At 34.7% G+C, this 20,052-nt stretch overlaps 1 protein-coding gene across 2 annotated transcripts in view; it reads left to right on the top strand.

The window, feature by feature from the left end:
- Window positions 1-20,052, top strand: part of PLPP4 (phospholipid phosphatase 4) — a 244,244-nt gene that overhangs the window by 123,400 nt on the left and 100,792 nt on the right. The window contains exons 3-5 of one of the 2 annotated variants that reach the window (XM_074233511.1): window positions 9,416-9,506; window positions 14,042-14,105; window positions 15,244-15,368. In XM_074233511.1, coding sequence (XP_074089612.1) covers window positions 9,416-9,506; window positions 14,042-14,105; window positions 15,244-15,368 — 280 coding nt within the window. The remainder of the gene's footprint in view (window positions 1-9,415; window positions 9,507-14,041; window positions 14,106-15,243; window positions 15,369-20,052) is intronic. The other variant, XM_074233512.1, reaches the window with a different exon arrangement.

The following is a 20,052-nucleotide window of genomic DNA, read 5'->3' as shown; positions in this document are numbered from 1 at the left end:
CAAATGACTACGCATTTCCTCATCTTAGCATATATTTTATTCTGAGAAATAGAATGAAAGATACTTGAGGTTAGACTGTTTCCTTTTCATTTTATATCCCCAAAGCAAATGCTTTGGTCTTAATAAATGTTTATTAAATTTTATAAAACTTTTTTCTTAACCCTCTGAAGGAAGGTAAACACTTATTAATCACTATACAAATATTACTTTTGATCCTTACAGCAACTCTGGAAGATAGATGTTATTACTATCCTCATTTGCAGATGAGGACACTGAGGCAGGTTAAGGTTGTGACTTGCCCAGGGTCACTTGCCCAGTTGTAACCATCTCAGTCCAGATTTGAACACAAAGCATTCTAATTCCAGACCAAAATCATATTTCATCACGTAATTACTTCTGAGGTAGGTCATGCAAATAAATGCTTTCAACCTAATATTAATGATAAAGAATTTGAGATTTAGAAAGCTTCCATTCAAGATTTTGAGAATTGGTCCTGGTCATACAGCAGTGTTAGAGTGGCAACAAAAAATCCAGGAAACCTGATTACAGATCCTGAACTCATAGAACAGGGGAAAGAACTGGGTCTGGAGTTAGAGGTCCTGTTTTGAATCTGACTTTGCTTTTTGCTACCTGTGTGAACTTTGTCAAGTCACTATATCTTCCATTGTATTGTCTGTAAAATAAGAAGCAAGATCATTTCTAAGGTCTCTCTTAGCTCAAACCTATGATTCTACAGTCTGTGATAAGGTCAAGTGACCAGAGTCAGGTGAATTACATCTTCAGGTACTCAGAGACTGGCAGATGTGGTTGTTAAGCTAGGAGCAATAATCTTTCAAGGATGGCAGAAATAGAGAAATAGCAAAGTATTCCAATTCAGAATATCCCATGATGTCCTGACTTGCAAAAATGAGAAGATAGATCATTCTAACTCCATGCCACTGAACTGGAATTCAGTTCCTGGCAAACACTTTCTTTTAAAAGGTTTAGCTGTGAACATTTAGAATATGAATCAGTGATTACAAAGAACTACCATCTCTTCACAGAGAATAGGCCATCACAGTTTGATTTTTATTATTAACTAATATCTGGCATTTATAATTTTTGAAAGTACTTATATTGCTTGGTCTTTACAACAACCCTAAGAAGCAGGTACCTACTTTATCCTCATTTTACTGAGGAGCAAACCGAGAAGCAAAAAGTAGCTCAGTGGATAGAGTGTTAGGTCAGAAAGACTGACCTTCCTGAGTTCAAATGTGGCTACATTTAGTAATTCTGTGATTTTTGGGCAAGCCAATTAATCCTGTTTGCCTCAGTTTCCTCATCTGTAAAATGAGCTGGAGAAGGAAATTGCAAACCATTGCAGTATCTTTGCCAAGAAAACCCCAAATTAGGTCACAGAGTCCACCATATCTGAATAATGACTGATGCATATACAGATCTAGATTTTAACAAAACAATTGACAGTCTTTCATGCTGTTATCATAGAAAACTAATGAGATATTTCTAGATAAGAATAGGAAGATTCAGAGTAGATTGACTGGTCCAAAGACTCTCCATTAATGGGTTTTCCTTCATCTTGGAATATTTCCAGTAGAGTGAGAAAGAGGGAAGGGAAAAAATGAAGATGAAGATTTCAGGGAAGAGATAATATAGTTTGTTTTGCATGTTTTGAGTTTGAAATGCATATGGGGAAAATATAGCTAGAAATGTTTAACAGGAAGTTGGGATAGAACTTAGGTTAGATGGGAGGTTTGAGTAGGTATCTCTAGAAAAATGTAGCTTTTAACTTCTATGCTAAGATTATAATAGAATCCATGGGAACTGATGAGATTCCTAAGGTAGAGAATGTAGAGAAAGAAGAGAGCTTAGGACACATCTCTATGTTACAATCACACATAAGAAATAAGATGCAAATGATGATCTAATTTAGACTGGAAAGGAGTGTTCAGACAGATAAAATGAGAAACAAGGAAAAGTCATTAAAAATTTCCAGAAGGAGGGCATGATCAAGGAAAGAGATGAGAGAAGTTATACGTAATTCTGAGATATCAGAACTATGGAAATGGTAGTACCATTAATAGAATTAAGGATGTCAGGAGAAAGAAGAAGTTTGGGAGCTAATGAGGTGATAGAATGACATCTTGGTGGAGTTAACCAATGAACAGTAAGAATTGTGAGTCTAGAGTTTAATATGGGGATTAAGATTATATCTATGAATTTAGCAGTCATATATATAGAGAGACAATAGTTGAAGTCTTGGAAATAGAAGATGTTATTCAGGGGGCAGCTAGGTGGCACAGTGGATAGAGCACCAGCCCTAGAGTCAGGAGGACCTGAGTTCAAATCTGGCCTCAGAGACTTAATAATTACCTAGCTGTGTGACTTTGGGCAAGTCACTTTATCCCATTGCCTTGCAATCCCCCCCCCAAAAGGTGTATAGAATATACTTAGTGCCTTTTTTTAAGTGAATAAATAAATGCATATCAAAGAGAAAATAGAAGAATGCTAGAAAAAACTAGATGGGCAGGTGGGTGATAAATAGAAAGCTGGACTCAGAATCAGGAAAACTCATCTTCTTGAGTTCAAACCTGGTCTCCGACACTTACTAGTTGTGTGACCCTAGGTAAGTCATATACTGCTATTTGCTTTAGTTTCCTCAACTGTAAAACAAGCTGGAAAAGGAAATGGGAAAGTATCTTTGCAAGGAAAACCACAAATGGAGTCACAAAGAATCAGACAGAACTTAAAGTACTCAACAAAAAAGAAGGAAAAAAAAATTAGGCCAATTACCCATGGAAATCCAAAGTATTCTTTTAGTTTTATCTCCTTTCTACAAGACCTCAATCAGATGACTTATCATTACATCAAATTTCCTCAAGACTCTTCCAGGAGATGGCAAGCATTGGCAGGTGCCCAGCAATGGATTGTGAGTTTGCAGTTGAGATATTATCACCAAAAGGTTGAGTACAAAATGATTAATTTTGGAGGCAGAAAAGCTCAACCCAGTAACTCATTTTTAAGTGACTGCTGTATGAAAGACACTGTGCTATTCATCATACAAGCATATAACAAAAACAAAAATCCCAAACCAGGACCTTCCCTCAAGGAGCTTACTTGTGTGAGTGGGGGGGGGCAGGAGATGAGCCTTGTACTTAAATGCTCTCATATAATATCTACATAGATAACAAAAGCAACATTTACATAGTGCTTTAAGATTTGCAAAATACTTTAAAAATATGATATTATTTAATCCTCACAATAACTCAGAGAAATAGGTGATATTATTATCATCATCCCTGCCATTTTTAAAGAAGGAAAAACTAGGGAATATAGAGGTTAAATGCCTTGTCCAGGGCCATACAGTTTGAGGCAGGATTTGAATTCAGCTCTTCCTGACTCTAAGACCATCACTTTAAATAATTAAGTAGTGGTAATTTTAGTAAACATAGAGTAATCTTTATTGATAAATATCATCTGTTGAGGGGAAGAAGAGTTACAATTTGCTTTTACCATAAAAAAAATAGGCCTTCAAAACTAGCAGTTAAAAGAGCTGTTCACTTTTTGGTGAGAGTTCTTATACCTTCACCAGATATGCAAACCTGATCCATTATTGGAATAGATTTGTATTTGTATTGGAGGCATTAAATGATGGGGCAGAAGGAGAGATTGGTAGGTTGACCCTGAAGAGTGTTTCCCACATTGTGAATAATTCACAAAAGAAAGGTCTTCTGTCCTAGTCTTTTTCTGGGGCTATTTCAGACCAGTATGATGTCTCAGATTCTACCTCTCCCTCAGAAATTATTGTCTTTATATTGTATATTTGTTGTATATATATACATATATATATATATATGTCTCTATCTCTATTTCTATCTCTATATATTTATATATCTATATCTGTATCTATATACATATAATATATATGTACACACATACGCTCATATTGTTTGCTCCCCCAACATATGTAATTACCTTGAGAGCAAGAAACAATTTGATTCTCTGTATTTGTATGCTCATCATATAGTAGCACTTGATCAACGTTTGTTCATTAGCTGATCTTTTTGTGCCTTTGCAGCTAAATTAAAATCTAGTTTATCATTGGTGTTATTACAGGAAATTGTAGTAGCCCCTTCTGCTTAGGGCTATTACCTGGGACTATGCAGAATTTTGGTAGTGGAATGGAAGGTGACCATTGATTGGCCTAAAGTGAGAATTGGGCATTGCAAAATCACATAGTCTAAGAAGACCATTTATGAATTACTCCATTACACCTGGGCTAGGATAAACCTTTGCAAAAGCCAAGAACTCCTATTTATGGATAGAAAATGAGTCTTACTTTTAGTCATCCATTGGTAAATACAGCTTCTGGTGGCCATCACTCTCTTACTTTAAAACTGTTTCAAAGTCCTCCAAACCATTCAAATTTCTTTGTCTCAGGATCCTTTTACAATCTTACAAATCATTGAGGATCCCTGGGAATGCTTGTTTTGAAGGGTTATAACTATCAATGTTTGTTGTACTGTTTTAAAAGAATAAAATTTTAAAAATATATTAATTTTGAATATCAATAAGAAATATGCTACATTTTAATATAAATAATACACAATTATTTTATTTTTCCAAATGAAATTGAGAAAGTGAGAAGAAAGACTATTTTAAATAATTTTGGAAATATTTAGGAATGTTTTAAAAGTTTGACTTTATAAATGTTAGCTAGACTTTCTTACCTACTCAAGACAATCAACCAACTCAAACATTCAATCTAATATATTGTTTTGGATGTTTTGGATGAAGTGTGTTGAAAAATAGATGTGTAGTTGAAAAAGGAAGGAGCATTTTAAAGGCCAAATAATGTTTTAGTATTATTAAGTGATTATTTAATTATTATTTTTAGTATTATTTAGTATTATGAAAGGTTATAGCAGAACCACTGCTCTTAGCTCCAGTTGGTGTGTAATATGAAGAACTTACTTTGCCCAACAAAAGATAATACTTTTGTGGGGGAAAGAGAAAGAGGGAACGAAGGAAGGCAAGAGAGAGAAAGGGAGGGGCATACTTGACTATACCCTCAAAGATCTGCTCAAATTAATTTTTCTGATCATTTTTGCAAATCAAGAAAAACTCTATATTCTTGAAGCTGATCATCCCTGCAGATATACGATGTAACTTACTTGAAAGAGGAAATGCAATTTTGCTACTTATCTTTTGACACCTTTAGAGCATTTCTTTCCTAGTAGTTCATTTTACCAGTCATTTTTTTCCTATAAATTGACAAAAAGCATTTTGAGTTCTAGAAATTCTTGGGGAATGGATTCTGATTAGTAGGACTGATTAGATCATCTTTTCTTTATGTTTCTCTACCATGGGAGTACCTACTGGATAGGTTGAACACAGAGAACACTGAATATCTAGCAGACAGTCCAAAGTATCCTTGAACTTGTAGCAAAGCATAGTGAAGAACCTTAGTTTTTCTATTTGAAGTCTGAAAGTTCACATCTGACCTTATACCTTCCCTACTACCACTACTGATAGGGTAACCAATAGTTCCTCCAGTTGCTTACTGAGGATGTCTGTCTCTGAGAGAATCATTTACCAAGATTGCTTTTGAAAAGATTTGGAGCTGCCCAAGTGAATTGTGAATAGTAGAAAAAGTAATTAGAGTTAACAGACTTGGATTCAAATTCAGACTTTGATTTCTTTTATTTGTCAACCTTGTACAGATCAGTTTACCTTGACTGGCCTAAGTTTATTTACTAGAACATGAAAGTAGTAGATTAAATGATCTTTGAGGTCTCTTATAGGCCTAAATCTGTGATCCAATGAACCTGCCAGGGCCGCTCTCCTCTTGCTCCTTATTCTTTGTAACTGGGTTCCTTGGTTCCTTTCCTCACCAATTTCTAGATCCAGTAAGAAATTATATTCTGGTATACAAGGATCTTTGCTAATTGAACACATCATAAAGCATAAGTTTCTCTAAGTCAGCCACCTACCCACGGATGTTGGGGAAATTCTCTCCATGTCAGAAACATGATGTTGAGACTCTCCGACAGTGCCATAGCTATTTTGGAGGGCTCAATTTCTCAGCTTTCTAGTACTTCCACTTTGCATAAGGACTCGAGTCAAACATCATGGGAAATGTAGTTGAATAAGAAATAGAGCCTGATCTGTATCTATTACATAAGAATCAATATCAAAGGACCTACATAAACAGGGAGCTTTAGATTCATTAAGGTCTTGAATGGCTTTTTGTAAGATTGATACAAAAGGATGAATCTGAAATAATTGATGAAATAAAGGTTCAGGTTTCTGAGTATACCAGTTTATTAAGCAATGCATACCAACTGCATAGCAAATTGTGGCCAGGCCTGCTCAGCTTAGCATTGGACCCTGAATAAAAGAGGCCAATTATTATGCATTGAAACTAACAATAAACAGAATTATAAACTAGGTATCTGATTTTTAAACTAGGTATAAATTAGGTATCTGATTTTTAATTAGAGGGAAGATTAAGGACTTCCCAAGTTGGGAAGGGGATGACTCGGAATTAGTTTTCAAATTAAAGTCACATCAAGAGTAGTTTGTATTCTTGGACTCATTAAATTCCTAGATTGCTGTGCACATTTATTTCTGGGTTTTACTTACTTGATCTGTTCATTGATCTATTTTCTTTCCAACATCAGTTAATTCCTAAAGTTATTGCTTTTGTAAGTTTTAGATCTGGGAGCTCTGACCCCTCTTCCTATTGTTTTTAATTAGATGTCTTGAGATAATTTACCTCTTATTTCTCCAAATTCAAATAGTCCTAATTCTGTAAAATAATTTAAATAACATAATCATTTTTATCATATTAGTGAAGCTTAGACATGAACATAAAATATTTCTCAAATTATGCAAACTTTGATTTCTGTAAAAATTATTTTAGTTATATTCATGTAAATTCTCTACAGGTGCTAGTAGGTTAATTTTCAGAAATAATATTATTTTGTTGTGCCTTAAAAGACATTATTCTCCCTACTTATTTTTCATGGTTTTATTAGTAACATACAGAAAAAACATGTGGAGGGTTTTTGTATCCTGGTACTTCTATAAAAGCTACCATTTATCCCACTGAATTTTTTTTTTAGTTTTTTTGCAAGGCAAATGGGGTTAAGTGGCTTGCCCAAGGCCACGCAGCTAGGTAATTATTAAATGTCTGAGGTCGGATTCGAACTCAGGTTCTCCTGACTCCAAGGGCAGTGCTTTATCCACTAAGCCACCTAGCCACCCTATCCCACTGAAATTTGACTGATTCTCTGGGGTGCTTCGATAGAACATCATCTCTTCTGCAAATATAGTATTGATCACTCTTTGTTTATGCCTAGTCCTGTTTTTTGGCTTGATTTACTATATAGCTAGCATTTTAGGACTATTTTGAATAGAGTTATAGATCATCTTTATTCTTACTTTTATCCCTGGACTGACTGAGAATGCTTCCAATATTGTTCCATTATAAAAACATTGCTGATTCTTGGTCTTAGGTAAATGGTTTTCTAAATATGTTAAAATTTCATTTTTCTATGCTTTTAGTGTTTTTTAAAATCATACATGGATATTTTATGAAAGTATTTTTCTGTTTATTTTTCTTTATATTACGATTAAATGTTTTTATGGCTTATAAAGTCTTGACATACCTTTCATTCTTGGGAAGAATCCAACATGATCACAGTGAGAGACAAAATAGAATAGCAGACATTATATTTGCTTTTCTGATTTATCTTTCTGTTAGATTTCTTTGTATTTAATACTAATATTGAAGTCATCTATAATTATCTTACAATAGGCTTCTTTTTTTGCAGTTCATTAACTTTTTTATTTGCAATTTTGATGCTATGCCATTCAATGAACACGTATTTAATAATGATGTGTTTTAATTGTCAGTGATGTCTTAAGCATCTGCAGCTTCCTATATATTTATATTGATCATTTATATTTTGCTGTAATTTTATCTGAGATTGTGATTGGCTTTGCTGCTATTTTGGTTTTAATTAACAGAATACATTCTCTTCAACACTTCATTTTAATTCTTTGTGAATCTTTTAGTGTATTTGTATACTGTGCATAGCAAATTGTTGGGTTTTACTTTCTAATTTGTTCTGCCACTCTGCTGATTTATGGATGAATTCATCTTATTCATTTTTCAAGACTATGATTATATTTGTTTTAACCTTTATAAATTCTTGTTTTTATATTCTTTTATAAAAGAAATTTTTGAAAAGTCATCACCATCTGTCTATCTGAACTTTGTATTGTATGAAACAGTGCAAGCTCAGTCTTCTTTCTGGGCTTTGTCCCTGATCCCCCCCCTCCTTTTTTCTTAATGAATCAGTCATTTCTTTTACTTCAGGTAATTTCTTCCTTAAATGCATTTTCTGACTCATTTACCCCCCCTTTTCCTCTTTCTCCCTATTCCAATCCAGTCCCTTGCCTACTTTATTCTACTTATCCTATTAAAATCACTGTCTTTCTGTCTGTCTGTCTATTCTTTACTTTTTCTTGGCCACCTCCTTACCCCATTTGCTTTTTTAAATTGATCTTCATCCTTAACTCTTCTAATTTTAAAAATTACTAAGTCTACTCCTTTCCTCTCATCCTATATAGAGTGTTTCCTTTTAAATACCCAAGTCCAAATCTTGTCTCTTCCTGACTCTAGACCTGGTGCTCTATCCACTGCATCACCTAGCAGTGAATTTTTTTTTGTCATAGATAACATCAATTAGTTCATTTTTCTTTCTCCCTTTGTTAGTATTTTTAGGAACTGGGATTGTGTCTTCTACTGTAGAATTGAGCACATCCCCTTGTTGGACTTCTCTATCTGCTCCCATGTGATTATATACACAAAAGATTAGACAAAAGTTTTGACCCTTAGAAGTCCCTTTTGGTCTAAGAGTCATTAAAGAAAAAAGAAGAGACAGAGAGAAAGACAAACAGGCAGCAAACAGGGACATGCACACACACAGACACACAGACAGAGAGAATAGAGAGAGAGAGACAGAGAGAGAGAGACAGAGAAAGAGAAAGAGATAACCAGATAGAAGATAATTGAGTTCCTTTGATAATGTAAATCACAGGTGGAGCTTCTGGTAAAGCTGAGTCATCATAATTATGGATTATTCATTTTGACTTTAAAAGCTACCACTTTAAATGTGATTTCCAGCAATCACAAATCAATTATAAGCCACAATTAGGGCATATAACTTTTTAAGTCTGTACAATGCTTTATGTATGACTATAAATCATCCAATTTTGCTTGAGGTCACTAGTTCAATAAATATAATTCAGTTGGTCACTCTAATGAAATTAACTGGAACTAATGACCAGTCAACTTTTCTGACAGTAACTGATGTTCATATGAGTGATTATTTGTGCTTTCTTACAGGCAATCTCTTTTCTCACACCCCTGGCAGTCATTTTTGTGGTGAAAATCATCCGGCGAACTGACAAGACTGAAATTAAAGAGGCCTTTTTAGGTAAAGTATGAGCTATTTATTCTTTCAATGAGGAAAAAGAAATCAATTAGATCATTATTAGGTATAATGAATCTCAAAGCACACACAACTGAGTTTTTTCTGGTCCAGTTAAATATCTGACTAACAAGATACCCAATTTTTCTGTCTAATGTGTAGCCACTTGGTACCTATGAGTATTTTCTTTTCCCTTTTGTTAATACTGTTCATTGCACCAACTATATGAGGACCAAATTCTTTTCATGCAAGGGTAGAGAATTCTTATTTTTTTGGTCAAAAATAACCCTTTTCAATAAGAAAATGTTTTGGGGTGACCTTGTTATTGAAGTGTGTTTGTTGTCTATACTCTCCACAGATATGTTTAATAGTATCTATTCTGGAAAAGTAGAAGCCATCCATAGACTAAATGTCTATTAATTAGATGATCAAATAGTTGATTAAGAAAATTTTAAAAAAGCAAATAAAACTAATACCTCCTAACCTCTTTCACACCTTCCCCTCTTCTCAGAAATGCTCACAGTATTTTTTGGGAGGGGAAGATTATCTTTATTTGTTAAGGAAAAGTTCTAAAGACTTAAGTCTCATGTTTTTTTATGAATATATTTAATCCATAAATTTATTAAATGTCCACCATTTGTAAGGAACTGTATTTTAACTGCTTATTTGCCTTGGGCCCTGATCAGACAGACAGTTTAACTACTTTTACATTATTTACATTATTTTTGTCATTACCAGTCAACTTCTAAGCCTTTGATTGAATTTGGAAATAATCAAATCATTTTTTTCTAAATTACCAAAATAAACCCATTTGTGTCTACAGTGTTCTTTTTATTTTCATCAGTCAAGGCAACTGAATTCAATTATTTGCAAATTGATACATTGTTCAATAATTATTCCTAATTCTCCCCTAAATCATGTTTTGTAATCTTATTTATAACCATTTTTTAAAAAATGACAATTAGAAGAGAGTATTGGGGTTTAATTTTGGTTTCCATGATAAACTTTCTACACCAAACTATATATCTCTATTGTTCTTTGATAAATAGGGTCAAATCACAGGGCCATAATTACACCTTGGAGGACAGTGTTCAGGCATGTATACCCTGAATAACCAGATAACCTGGAAAACCAGAAAATGTTTATGCGTGGGATATCATGACTTGGGCTTTTCTGGGTCATTGGAGATGTAATTATTAGTGCCTTCATTGGAAAATATAACCCTTCTTCCCCCAACTGCCTTGCACATTCTTCCCTGGACTTCAAATGCAAAGACACACTATTATTTTAAAATATTTTCTTTTTTTGCCTTTTATGGTTATACTTACAATTCATTGCTTCCCTTTGGAGCTGGGTTATTCATTTGGTAATATATACACCATTTGGTAATATGTACCTTAAGTTACTTTCCTTAGACCTTTTCACTCTCAAGTAAATCTCCCTTAGCCTGACATTTGAGAATTGCATACTATATACTTTGTTTCCTATATGTTAAAATAGTAGGCTATATTATTGCATGGTCTGTTTTCCTGACTAAATAGAAACTTGTTCTATAAAAATTATTGAGAACTCTGTTCTATGCCTAGTTCTTATCTATTCATCTTTAGGATGATTAATAGAAAGCTATACAAATATGTACACGTTTAAAGCAAACAAGTATTCTACAGTTTCCCTAAAGAGGTTCGGATGGTTCTATACATTGGGTTTCTGATTAAATTTTTAGTTTTAACTTTAAATATTATCTTAATAAGAATCGCTTCATTTAATATGTCTTTTCTTGACTCAACGGAATTTGCCCTAGCCCACAAAATCTTTGGAACAGAGCTTTTATCTGCCTTGTAGCATCAGCATGTAATATTCAGCTTTTACTGAATGAAACTGAATTTCAAAGAGTAAGAATTAGCCTATAGTTTTTCTAATCAGGATAGATAATGAAGCAGTATTAAAATAAAAGACTCACATTAACTTTTTTATGATGTAAGTAATTTTAGTAGTATTTTACTTTTTCGAATTACATGTAAAGGCAATTTTTATAAAAATTTGAATTCCACATTTTTCCCTCTCTCCCATCCTACCCCTCTCCCTAAAATGATTAACAGTTTGATACAGATTATATATGCTACACTAATTTTACAATAATACTAGTAACCTTATAGGTGATTGTTGGACAAATCCAAAGGATAAACTGACCATATAAATTTTTGAAGTTGATTTTTAATTTTTTTTCCTTTAACTGGTATTGTAGTAAGAGGTTAAAAATTAGTTTTTCTGAATTAAATCATTGTTGAATAACAAGAAGAAGGTAATCCCTAGTGGAAAATTTTCCTGAGTTATCTCTACTTTGGGGGAACTATTCTAGCATGATCATTCCTTCAAAATCATTAAGAGTCTTCTATTTCGATCCAACCTAGATTGTGTCACATGTGAAAAACATTTGTTGCTTTCTAGGACAGTAAGTTGACTTCTAGAGATACATTTACCAGCAGTAGGCAACTCTGCTCCAGTGCTCCTCTATCATCTGTCAGAGGAAAGCATTTATGATTGATTTTGGTGGGCTTCATGCTTGGTTAATCCTGCTGAACTGACCAGTAAAAGAAAATTAATAACTGTTCATAAGAAGCACCCTATGCAAGAAAAGACCACCAAAGCACATGATGTTAGAGGATATGCACAGCAAATGCATTCACTCTGGACATCTGTGATGCTTCTCAGGATTTGTTTTGTACAATATTAACCCTGCAGTTAGTGTAGGTATAGTGTTATAGTGTTAGGTAAAATGCTAGCCAAGACATAGCTAGGAAAGCACAATAGGTTTCTTGTCAGAAAAAGGCAGAAGCCATTCACGGTAACCTCAGGAATCCATACTAGGAAAATAACCATAAATGTCCTGCAAATAGTCTGATTAGAGGTGAGAAAATGGAGGCAATGGCTGCAAAGAATTGTGTCTCACAGCTCCAAGGCCTCCTCAGTTATCTTTTCAGCATGGTGAAAAGAGGTCTTTGTTTAATTGGAGTCTGTAAAGGATGGGATATAATAATTAATAATCATAATCATAATCATAATGTGACTTAGAATTAGTACAAAATCCTATTTCTGCATCACAGTTGCCTACATTGCTGACTCATGATCCACTCCTGAGCCCAGAAAGCCTCTACCTCCCTCTCTGCCAACATCACCAGCAGTCAGTTGCCATCTGATACTTGGACTCTTTATTTTACTTTGGTGAATATACTAGTTTAATTTATTTCTCCCAAGTTCTCAGCCTGTTGACTTTAATTCACTAGTCTTGGCTTTGTTAATCAAATTCAATTGTCTTTCTTACCTCCATAGTTCTAAACTTAAAGAGCATGACATCTATTAAATGATACCCTCCCTCCCCAGTAGCAGACTAATTGTGATTTCCAAGGTGTGCTTCAATGTCCCCTTTTCCTTCCCTACAAGATAAGCTCACATCTCACAGTGGATTGCATCATGTTCTCTTCGAACAAACCTCAGAGAGTCTTTAAGAATTAATACTTGCCTTAGGAAAATGATGGCTCACCATCTTTATTATTAATCATAGAAATGGAAGGTGAGATATATACATTTTATTACTTATCAAAGGCATTTGATCTTTCATAAAATTAGCCTTAATAACTGCACCTTCTGTGCAATCCCTCTAAAGAAGTATTGTTCTGAGGTGTCAATGAAGGGAAAAAGTTCTTCCAGTCATGTCTGTAGCATCCTTTGAAATATGTGTTGTTAGTCTAATAAAATCCTTTTGAGTCACTTGGGGACAATTTCTTTGCAGTATGTTTGAATAAAATATTCTAGCAATTCCTTCTGTTTCATGTAAAAAATGGAATCATGCAGACAAAATATTGTGACATCCATAACCAGTCTTCTGGATTTCTTCTTTTAGCAGAGGCAGAGAGATGGGTGGGGAACAACAGATGGACAAATGGTGGTGGCAGTGGTGGTGATGGAGTGTGATGAAATGGTCAGCAATGAGACAGTAGCATGGGGCCAGTGGTGCATTCTGAAGTGGAATTACAGCTGCTGTGCTTGTCCCAGTTTGGAATTATGCCTGAGAAGGTTGCCAGAGAAAAATAAAAAGGAATGTGTCTTGATACCAATAAAAAGAACCACGAATATGCTGCAGTAGTCAATCAATTTGAATCAAGTCAAGCAGTGATAGATAGGTTGTGAATTTGAGCTTCTAGGTAAGTAAGAATAGGGCATTTTGAACTGAAAGGGAATTTGATGAGGTATTTTTATTTGGTCCTAATTAAATTTCATTTCCATCAGTCAAATCTTCTAAAAGAGAGGAGCTTCCAACCTTAAATTTCCCTCTAAATAATAATAATAATAATGATGATGATGATGATGATGATGATCTTAAAATCAGGTTTTTTTCTTCTTTTTCTATCTTTGGGGGAATTTACTTGACTCATATTTCTAAGGCCATCAATTAAATAAATAATAGTGAACTAACAGTTACTTTTTTTGGCTCATTCTTAGCCAGGTTGTTATTTTTCTGTCTGTTTGGTTTTGTTTTGTAGCGGTTTCCTTGGCTCTAGCTCTGAATGGAGTCTGCACAAATACTATTAAATTAATAGTTGGAAGGTAAGTCCTGAAATGTTGAAAACAGTGGCTTTAAATATTAAGGTGATGTAGGCAAACTTGTGTAATGACATCTCAGTTTGATCTTTGATTAGAATGTACTAGATGGGAATAGGCCTGTAGGTTTTCTGCCTTAATCTGAAGAAGAGGCCACTTAGGCCACAATCCTTGGCAATTCAGTTCAACAACCATTTATTCTGTAAGCCTCTTTGCTGTCCATTCTCAGTTGTTTTTCGAATTTTTGAGGAAACCTAACAATTTATGGTTCGTTTCCTACTGAGGTACAAAGGCTGCTTAGTCTAAGGAAAATCCTTTCCAGCCAATTAGGGCAAACTCTTTACATTTTGATAGAATATTTAAACAGTTCCTTCTATTTTATTTGATAGGGTAGCTATGCAGATAAATCTTTACATTCTCTTATAAGTCTCCTATAATCTGAGGTCCTGAACTTGGGCAGGAATGGCAAGCCATTGGCTTTCACTGGAGAGCAATGTGATGGTTCATTTCAGCCCTCCATGTTCATGGATGCTGATTGGTTATTACTCTGCCAGGGATAGACTGGGAACTGGCGTTTTCTATTGCATTCATTTCAGCTTTACTAACCCTCCTTTTTAACAAACTGAATTTTTTGTTTCCTTGAATTTTTTTGGAAATATTATAAATAGTAAACCCATCTACAGAGCCCATTAGGGGGAAAAGATCTTTGAATTAGGTAACTAGAGAATTTCACTATCAGTCCCCAAGCCAGAGCAGAAAATAGTGTTCTATTTCTAGGACATTCTGGGTTCTCTTAGTCAGACTCAATAAGATCTAGCATTCTGAGCAAGTACATGAAGTTTAGGAAGATGTGGAATCTAGGACCCCATGGGACTGTGAGATACTTAGATATCATTAACATAGCACAGTGTCAAACCTCCTCCAGAGTTTTATTAGCTTCATTATTAGCTTCATTAGAGGACTATGTAGTGCTACAAAAGAAGCCCCTTGACTTTTTTTACAGACATAGGGGATTTAAGCATCAGTTTTTTTTTTTTTTTGTGGTGGGAAGGCAGGGGAAAGGGAGGATGACAGAGGTTTGGGTAGGAGGCGAAATGACAATGGCAGTTTTTCATATTTAAAATATCCATGGTGTTTTTTGTAGACCTCGTCCCGATTTCTTTTACCGCTGCTTTCCAGATGGAGTAATGAACTCTGAAATGCACTGCACAGGTGATCCTGATCTGGTGTCTGAGGGCCGAAAAAGCTTTCCCAGCATTCATTCTTCCTGTAAGTTAACTTGTCCATTACTTTGTCACTTTGGTCATATTTCCTGATGAATCTATATAGAGCTTGTGGTGAAAAGCAGAATTTTTATTTTTTATCAGAAAGCAAAGGACAGTTAACCCTAACTACCTTGTCTGAAAACCTTGCAGATCAATCAAATCTGAGAAAGATGAGTGATTGGAGAAATCAGTCTAAGGAAAATACTTTGCAAGTTTCTGTATACCACCTGCATCAACTGAGTAATGAGCCTCCAACATTTCAGGATACTAGCCTAAGGTCTTAGTCATTTCAAAACAATAGTAGTTTATCATTCTCTCAACCTTATTCCTTCAACACATTCTCCACTGCAAAGATTAATGCTCCTTGCAAGCTGAACCTAGTTCTTAAAGACTATACTTACTACATAACACTAGGGAGAAGTGGTTCTAGAATACTTGGGTAGTCTGAAGTGCCAGTATTTAAAAAATATGTCACTCTCTAGTATAGGCTTTGATTTGAGTTATGTTTTCTGAAATGAAATCTGAGCTTGCTAATAAGGACCACTTTTAGTATAGGTAATAGAGAATTGTAATATGCCCTTCCCCAGGGGGATGAAGGAACATCTTGGTTATATCATCTATTGCCATTGAGATAACAATTATTCACAAACCAGGATCTCTGACCATACCTAAACTGAGAAACATCACAATTAGTTGGTAATTCCAGTAATATTTGACATTTGGAAACAAAATGACTAGTAAGTTTTTAAAGTGATGAGTTACTCCAAACAATCATAAGTATTAACAGTAACAGAAAAGAAAACCTGAAGGTAGGCTTCCCAGTATGTAAATGACTTGTTTTTATAATCATACATTGATTACATTCCCCATCTACCTATTTCCTACCCGTTGTTATGGGAATTACTTTCTTAATCACAATCAAGTTTAGGAAGTTTGAACATCTAATCCTCACATCAGTGGAATGGAAACCTTTCAACAATTTGACTGGTCATTTCAGGATGTATTCCTTAATAATCCAAATGGCTCAATACCTGAAAATTTTTTTGCCTCTATTCACCTTAATGTTATATGTAGTTTCCAACAGATTTTCAGCATTTTAAATAATTATATACCTTTAAATGGAGAGTATATAGTAATTTAAAGGAATTCTTTGCTATTTTATGGAATGCTCTGCTTTCCTTTTTATTCTGATATAAAATCTAGACTATACAGGTTTTATACATTCTAAATTCAAAATATGAAGCTGAAGGATTTGGCATCTAAGCTTCAAGAAATATACAGAGATAATATAGTAGTCTATTTATGCATCTATTTTTATCTCCAGTGGTTCTAAGTGTGATAAATAGCATATATTATTTGACCAGTTTAGCACTAAATGCTCATCTTGTAATTTATGTAATTCCTTAATATTGTGTTGAAATAGATTAAAATAGATTATCCTTTTGGAATTGGTCTTATATAAAGAAAGGCGCAATTTCTAGGAAGAGGAGATAATAGTCCTGCTGTTTTCTTCTGTTATCAGATACATCTGAACTGTTCAGATCCTTTCTTCTCCCATCCCTTCCCTTTGTACTACTTCTGATTGACATAGTTTGATCTGTTCTGTTTCTGACCTGGACTAATCCCCTTTTCTTGGGAAGTCTGGTGGGCCTTTGCTGCTAAAAGTTCATCATATTGGTGCCAGACTTAGAATGGATATCTGATCAGCTTTAGCCATAATGTAGCTAAGAACTCCCCAATTCAAATATTCTACCATCTTTAGCCTCATCAATAGTAAGAATTATAAGTTTAAGTCATGCATAGTGGTACCACATTTTAGAAAGTTTAATGTGTAAAGTATTCAGCAGGGATGACCTTGCTGAATGTGAAGTGCCTCCAGGCCATGACATATTAAAATGATGGGTCTAGGGATGCTTAGCTTGGTAAAGAGAAAAATGTGGGGATGCAAGAGTACTTTCTTCCAGTATATGGAGACTATTATATTAGAGATGGATTAGGCTTGTTTCATGTGATCCCAGAGGACAGAACCAGGAGCACAGGATGGGAATTCCAAAGAGACTAATTTTGGCTTGATGTCAGTGGTTGGAAATTCCTAACAATCAGAGTTTTTAGGAATGCCTAGGAAGGCATCCCTCATTTGAAATCTCCAAACAAAGGCTAATTGTTAGTTAGCCAGGTTTTATTATTACTATTATTATTTTTTGTCTTTGGTTCCTTCCAGCTCTAAAATTTTGTGATTCTCTGATCCTCTAAAATTTCTGAATTTTCTCCTCCTTTAAGTCACTTAAATAATGGATATAGGCTATCTTGACTTTATTATAATAATACCATTTGTATACTTTGGCCATCATTTGGATGTTGATGGAGTTGAAGTTCCCCATACAGGAGTCTCCTGTGTCTTTACACTTAACCTTCTCTCCTTTGTTCCTCACCTTTGAGGTTAATATATGCAACTTATCTCTAGGTCGTGATCCAGAGGCTAAATTCGAAGTCAGGAAGAGAGGAGTTTAAATCCCTCTTCTGACCCTTAATAGCTCTGTGACTGGGAATTTAAACTTGCTGAGTCTCAACTCCTCATCTGTACAATGAGGGGTAAATTTGATGGCCTCTACAGTTATTTCTAATTCTAAACCTATATAACCTGTGCACTCGCCAAGTCTTGATTATAAAAAGGCAACAGAAGCAAAGTCTGCCACAAAAAGACTTGGGTAGCAACTTCAGATTGACAGTTAAAAAAGGCTCATTAAAATCTGGTATTTTCTGTTACATCAGAGCTTAAGAAAAAAATAAATCTGAAGTATAAGAAAAGTGTTGAGAAACTTCCATTAAAGAGACTTAAAATCGTACAGTCTTTGCAAAAAAAAAAAAAAAACCCACAGCTTTCTTTAAACATGCATACAGAGTGGGTACATGCATACAGAGTGGGTGCACATGTGTGCACGTTCACACACACACACACACACACACACACATACACACAAAATCACTAAAGCATTTTCTTTCTGGCAAGCCTTCCCATCATGTACTGTTAAATGTCTTACTGTTATTTGATCTATGATAGATAAGACAATTGACAGAAGCTATCTCTGCCTTCAGCTAGTGATGCTTCAGAAGTAGTTAGCAAGTATTTTCCTACTGACAATTCGGTAGTGACAGGATCCTCCTGGGTCTTCCTTTGCACACTGGTGAGCCCTTGTGTGTTTATCTGTTTTCTTTGCTCTTTCACGAAGGTTAGATAATAGCTATTGATAATGGCTATCTTGTATACTTTTTTTTTTTGCTAAGCAACCAATGGTTCTTTATTTTCTACCATGGCTGATAGGAGGGTTTTGACTTGTTTTCATCCTTTGTTTCTCAATGTGTGTGTGGGTGTGTGTGTGACCTGAGTGGTGATATCATGTAAACATATCACTGTGAGTCGAATAATCTCTTTTTAAGAAATCTATTTCTTTTGAAAACAGAGACTTTTGTTTCTCCATCTGCCATCAGCAGCCAAGGCACATCCTAGGAGAAAGTACTCAAGCTAACAGAATTTTGGAAGCAATAAAATACTCATGATACACTGGTTTCCTAGTTGCCACTTTCTGGTGGTGCTTGGTGCTTTTGACAGGCAGACAATGCTGCAAGCATAATAAAAGGCAAATTCACTATATTAAAGAACACGTGGTTCCTCTTAGTATCCTGTAGGCTCACAACTGTGAAAGGTCCCAGGTCAAGGGTTCTCATAAGAGTTTAAATAAAAGACCCTTTGAAAAATGAATTATTTTTTCAAAGGTTACCTTTACCTTTGATTCCTTTTCTTTTTTTTTTTAAAGTTTTTGCAAGGCAAATGGGGTTAAGTGTCTTGCCCAAGGCCACACAGCTAGGTAATTATTAAGTGTCTGAGGCTGCATTTGAACCCAGCTATTCCTGATTCCAGGGATGGTGCTCTATCCACTGTACCACCTAGCCACCCCTTAATTCATTTTCAAAACGGAGAATGAGCTTGCCCTTCATGAAATCTTTAAATCATGAAATCTATAAAGAATAATAATTTAATATACTCAGAAATTTAGTAGGATGGATATAAAGCCACTTTGGAGATAGTAGATCTGTATTCAAGTCTAACCCTAAGCGCACACACACACACACACACACACACACACACACACACACGTGTATATATAAAATTAGCTATGTGATTATAGGCAGATCATTGACTTTAGGCAATTCCCTAAGCTATTAAGTTTGAGACCGCTTGCCAATATGCATGATAGACAACTACACTGCAAAAATGAAAATAATAGGGAAAAAATATCTCACTCTTCAAATTTATAGCCCCAATTACATACAATATTTTATATTCACCAAATTGATATGTGGCAATAAATGTTAGCACATCAGGGGTAGAATTTATTCAAGTTTCTATTGAAGTCTCTCTTGAATGAAATGAGGAAACTGCATAGAATAGCAATTGCTAAAGGAAAAATTTTAAAAGAAAATTGAGAAATAATTAAGTAATATACCTGACTGATGGTTGCTAAGCATAGGGAATTTTCAGTTCCAGAGCAAATTTCTGGGTGTAAAAAAAATTGCCTGGTGTATTTCTTACCTTTATCAGGTGATCAGAGTTATTTTGACAGTCATTTCAAATAATGATTATTTCATAAACAAAGCATGCCCAGAGTTGAGTTATATCATTGTTATTT

The sequence above is a fragment of the Macrotis lagotis genome, chromosome 4 (genome assembly GCF_037893015.1).
Source record: "Macrotis lagotis isolate mMagLag1 chromosome 4, bilby.v1.9.chrom.fasta, whole genome shotgun sequence".
NCBI classification, from domain to species: Eukaryota; Metazoa; Chordata; class Mammalia; order Peramelemorphia; family Peramelidae; genus Macrotis; species Macrotis lagotis.
This window is presented reverse-complemented; position numbering and strand designations above follow the sequence as displayed.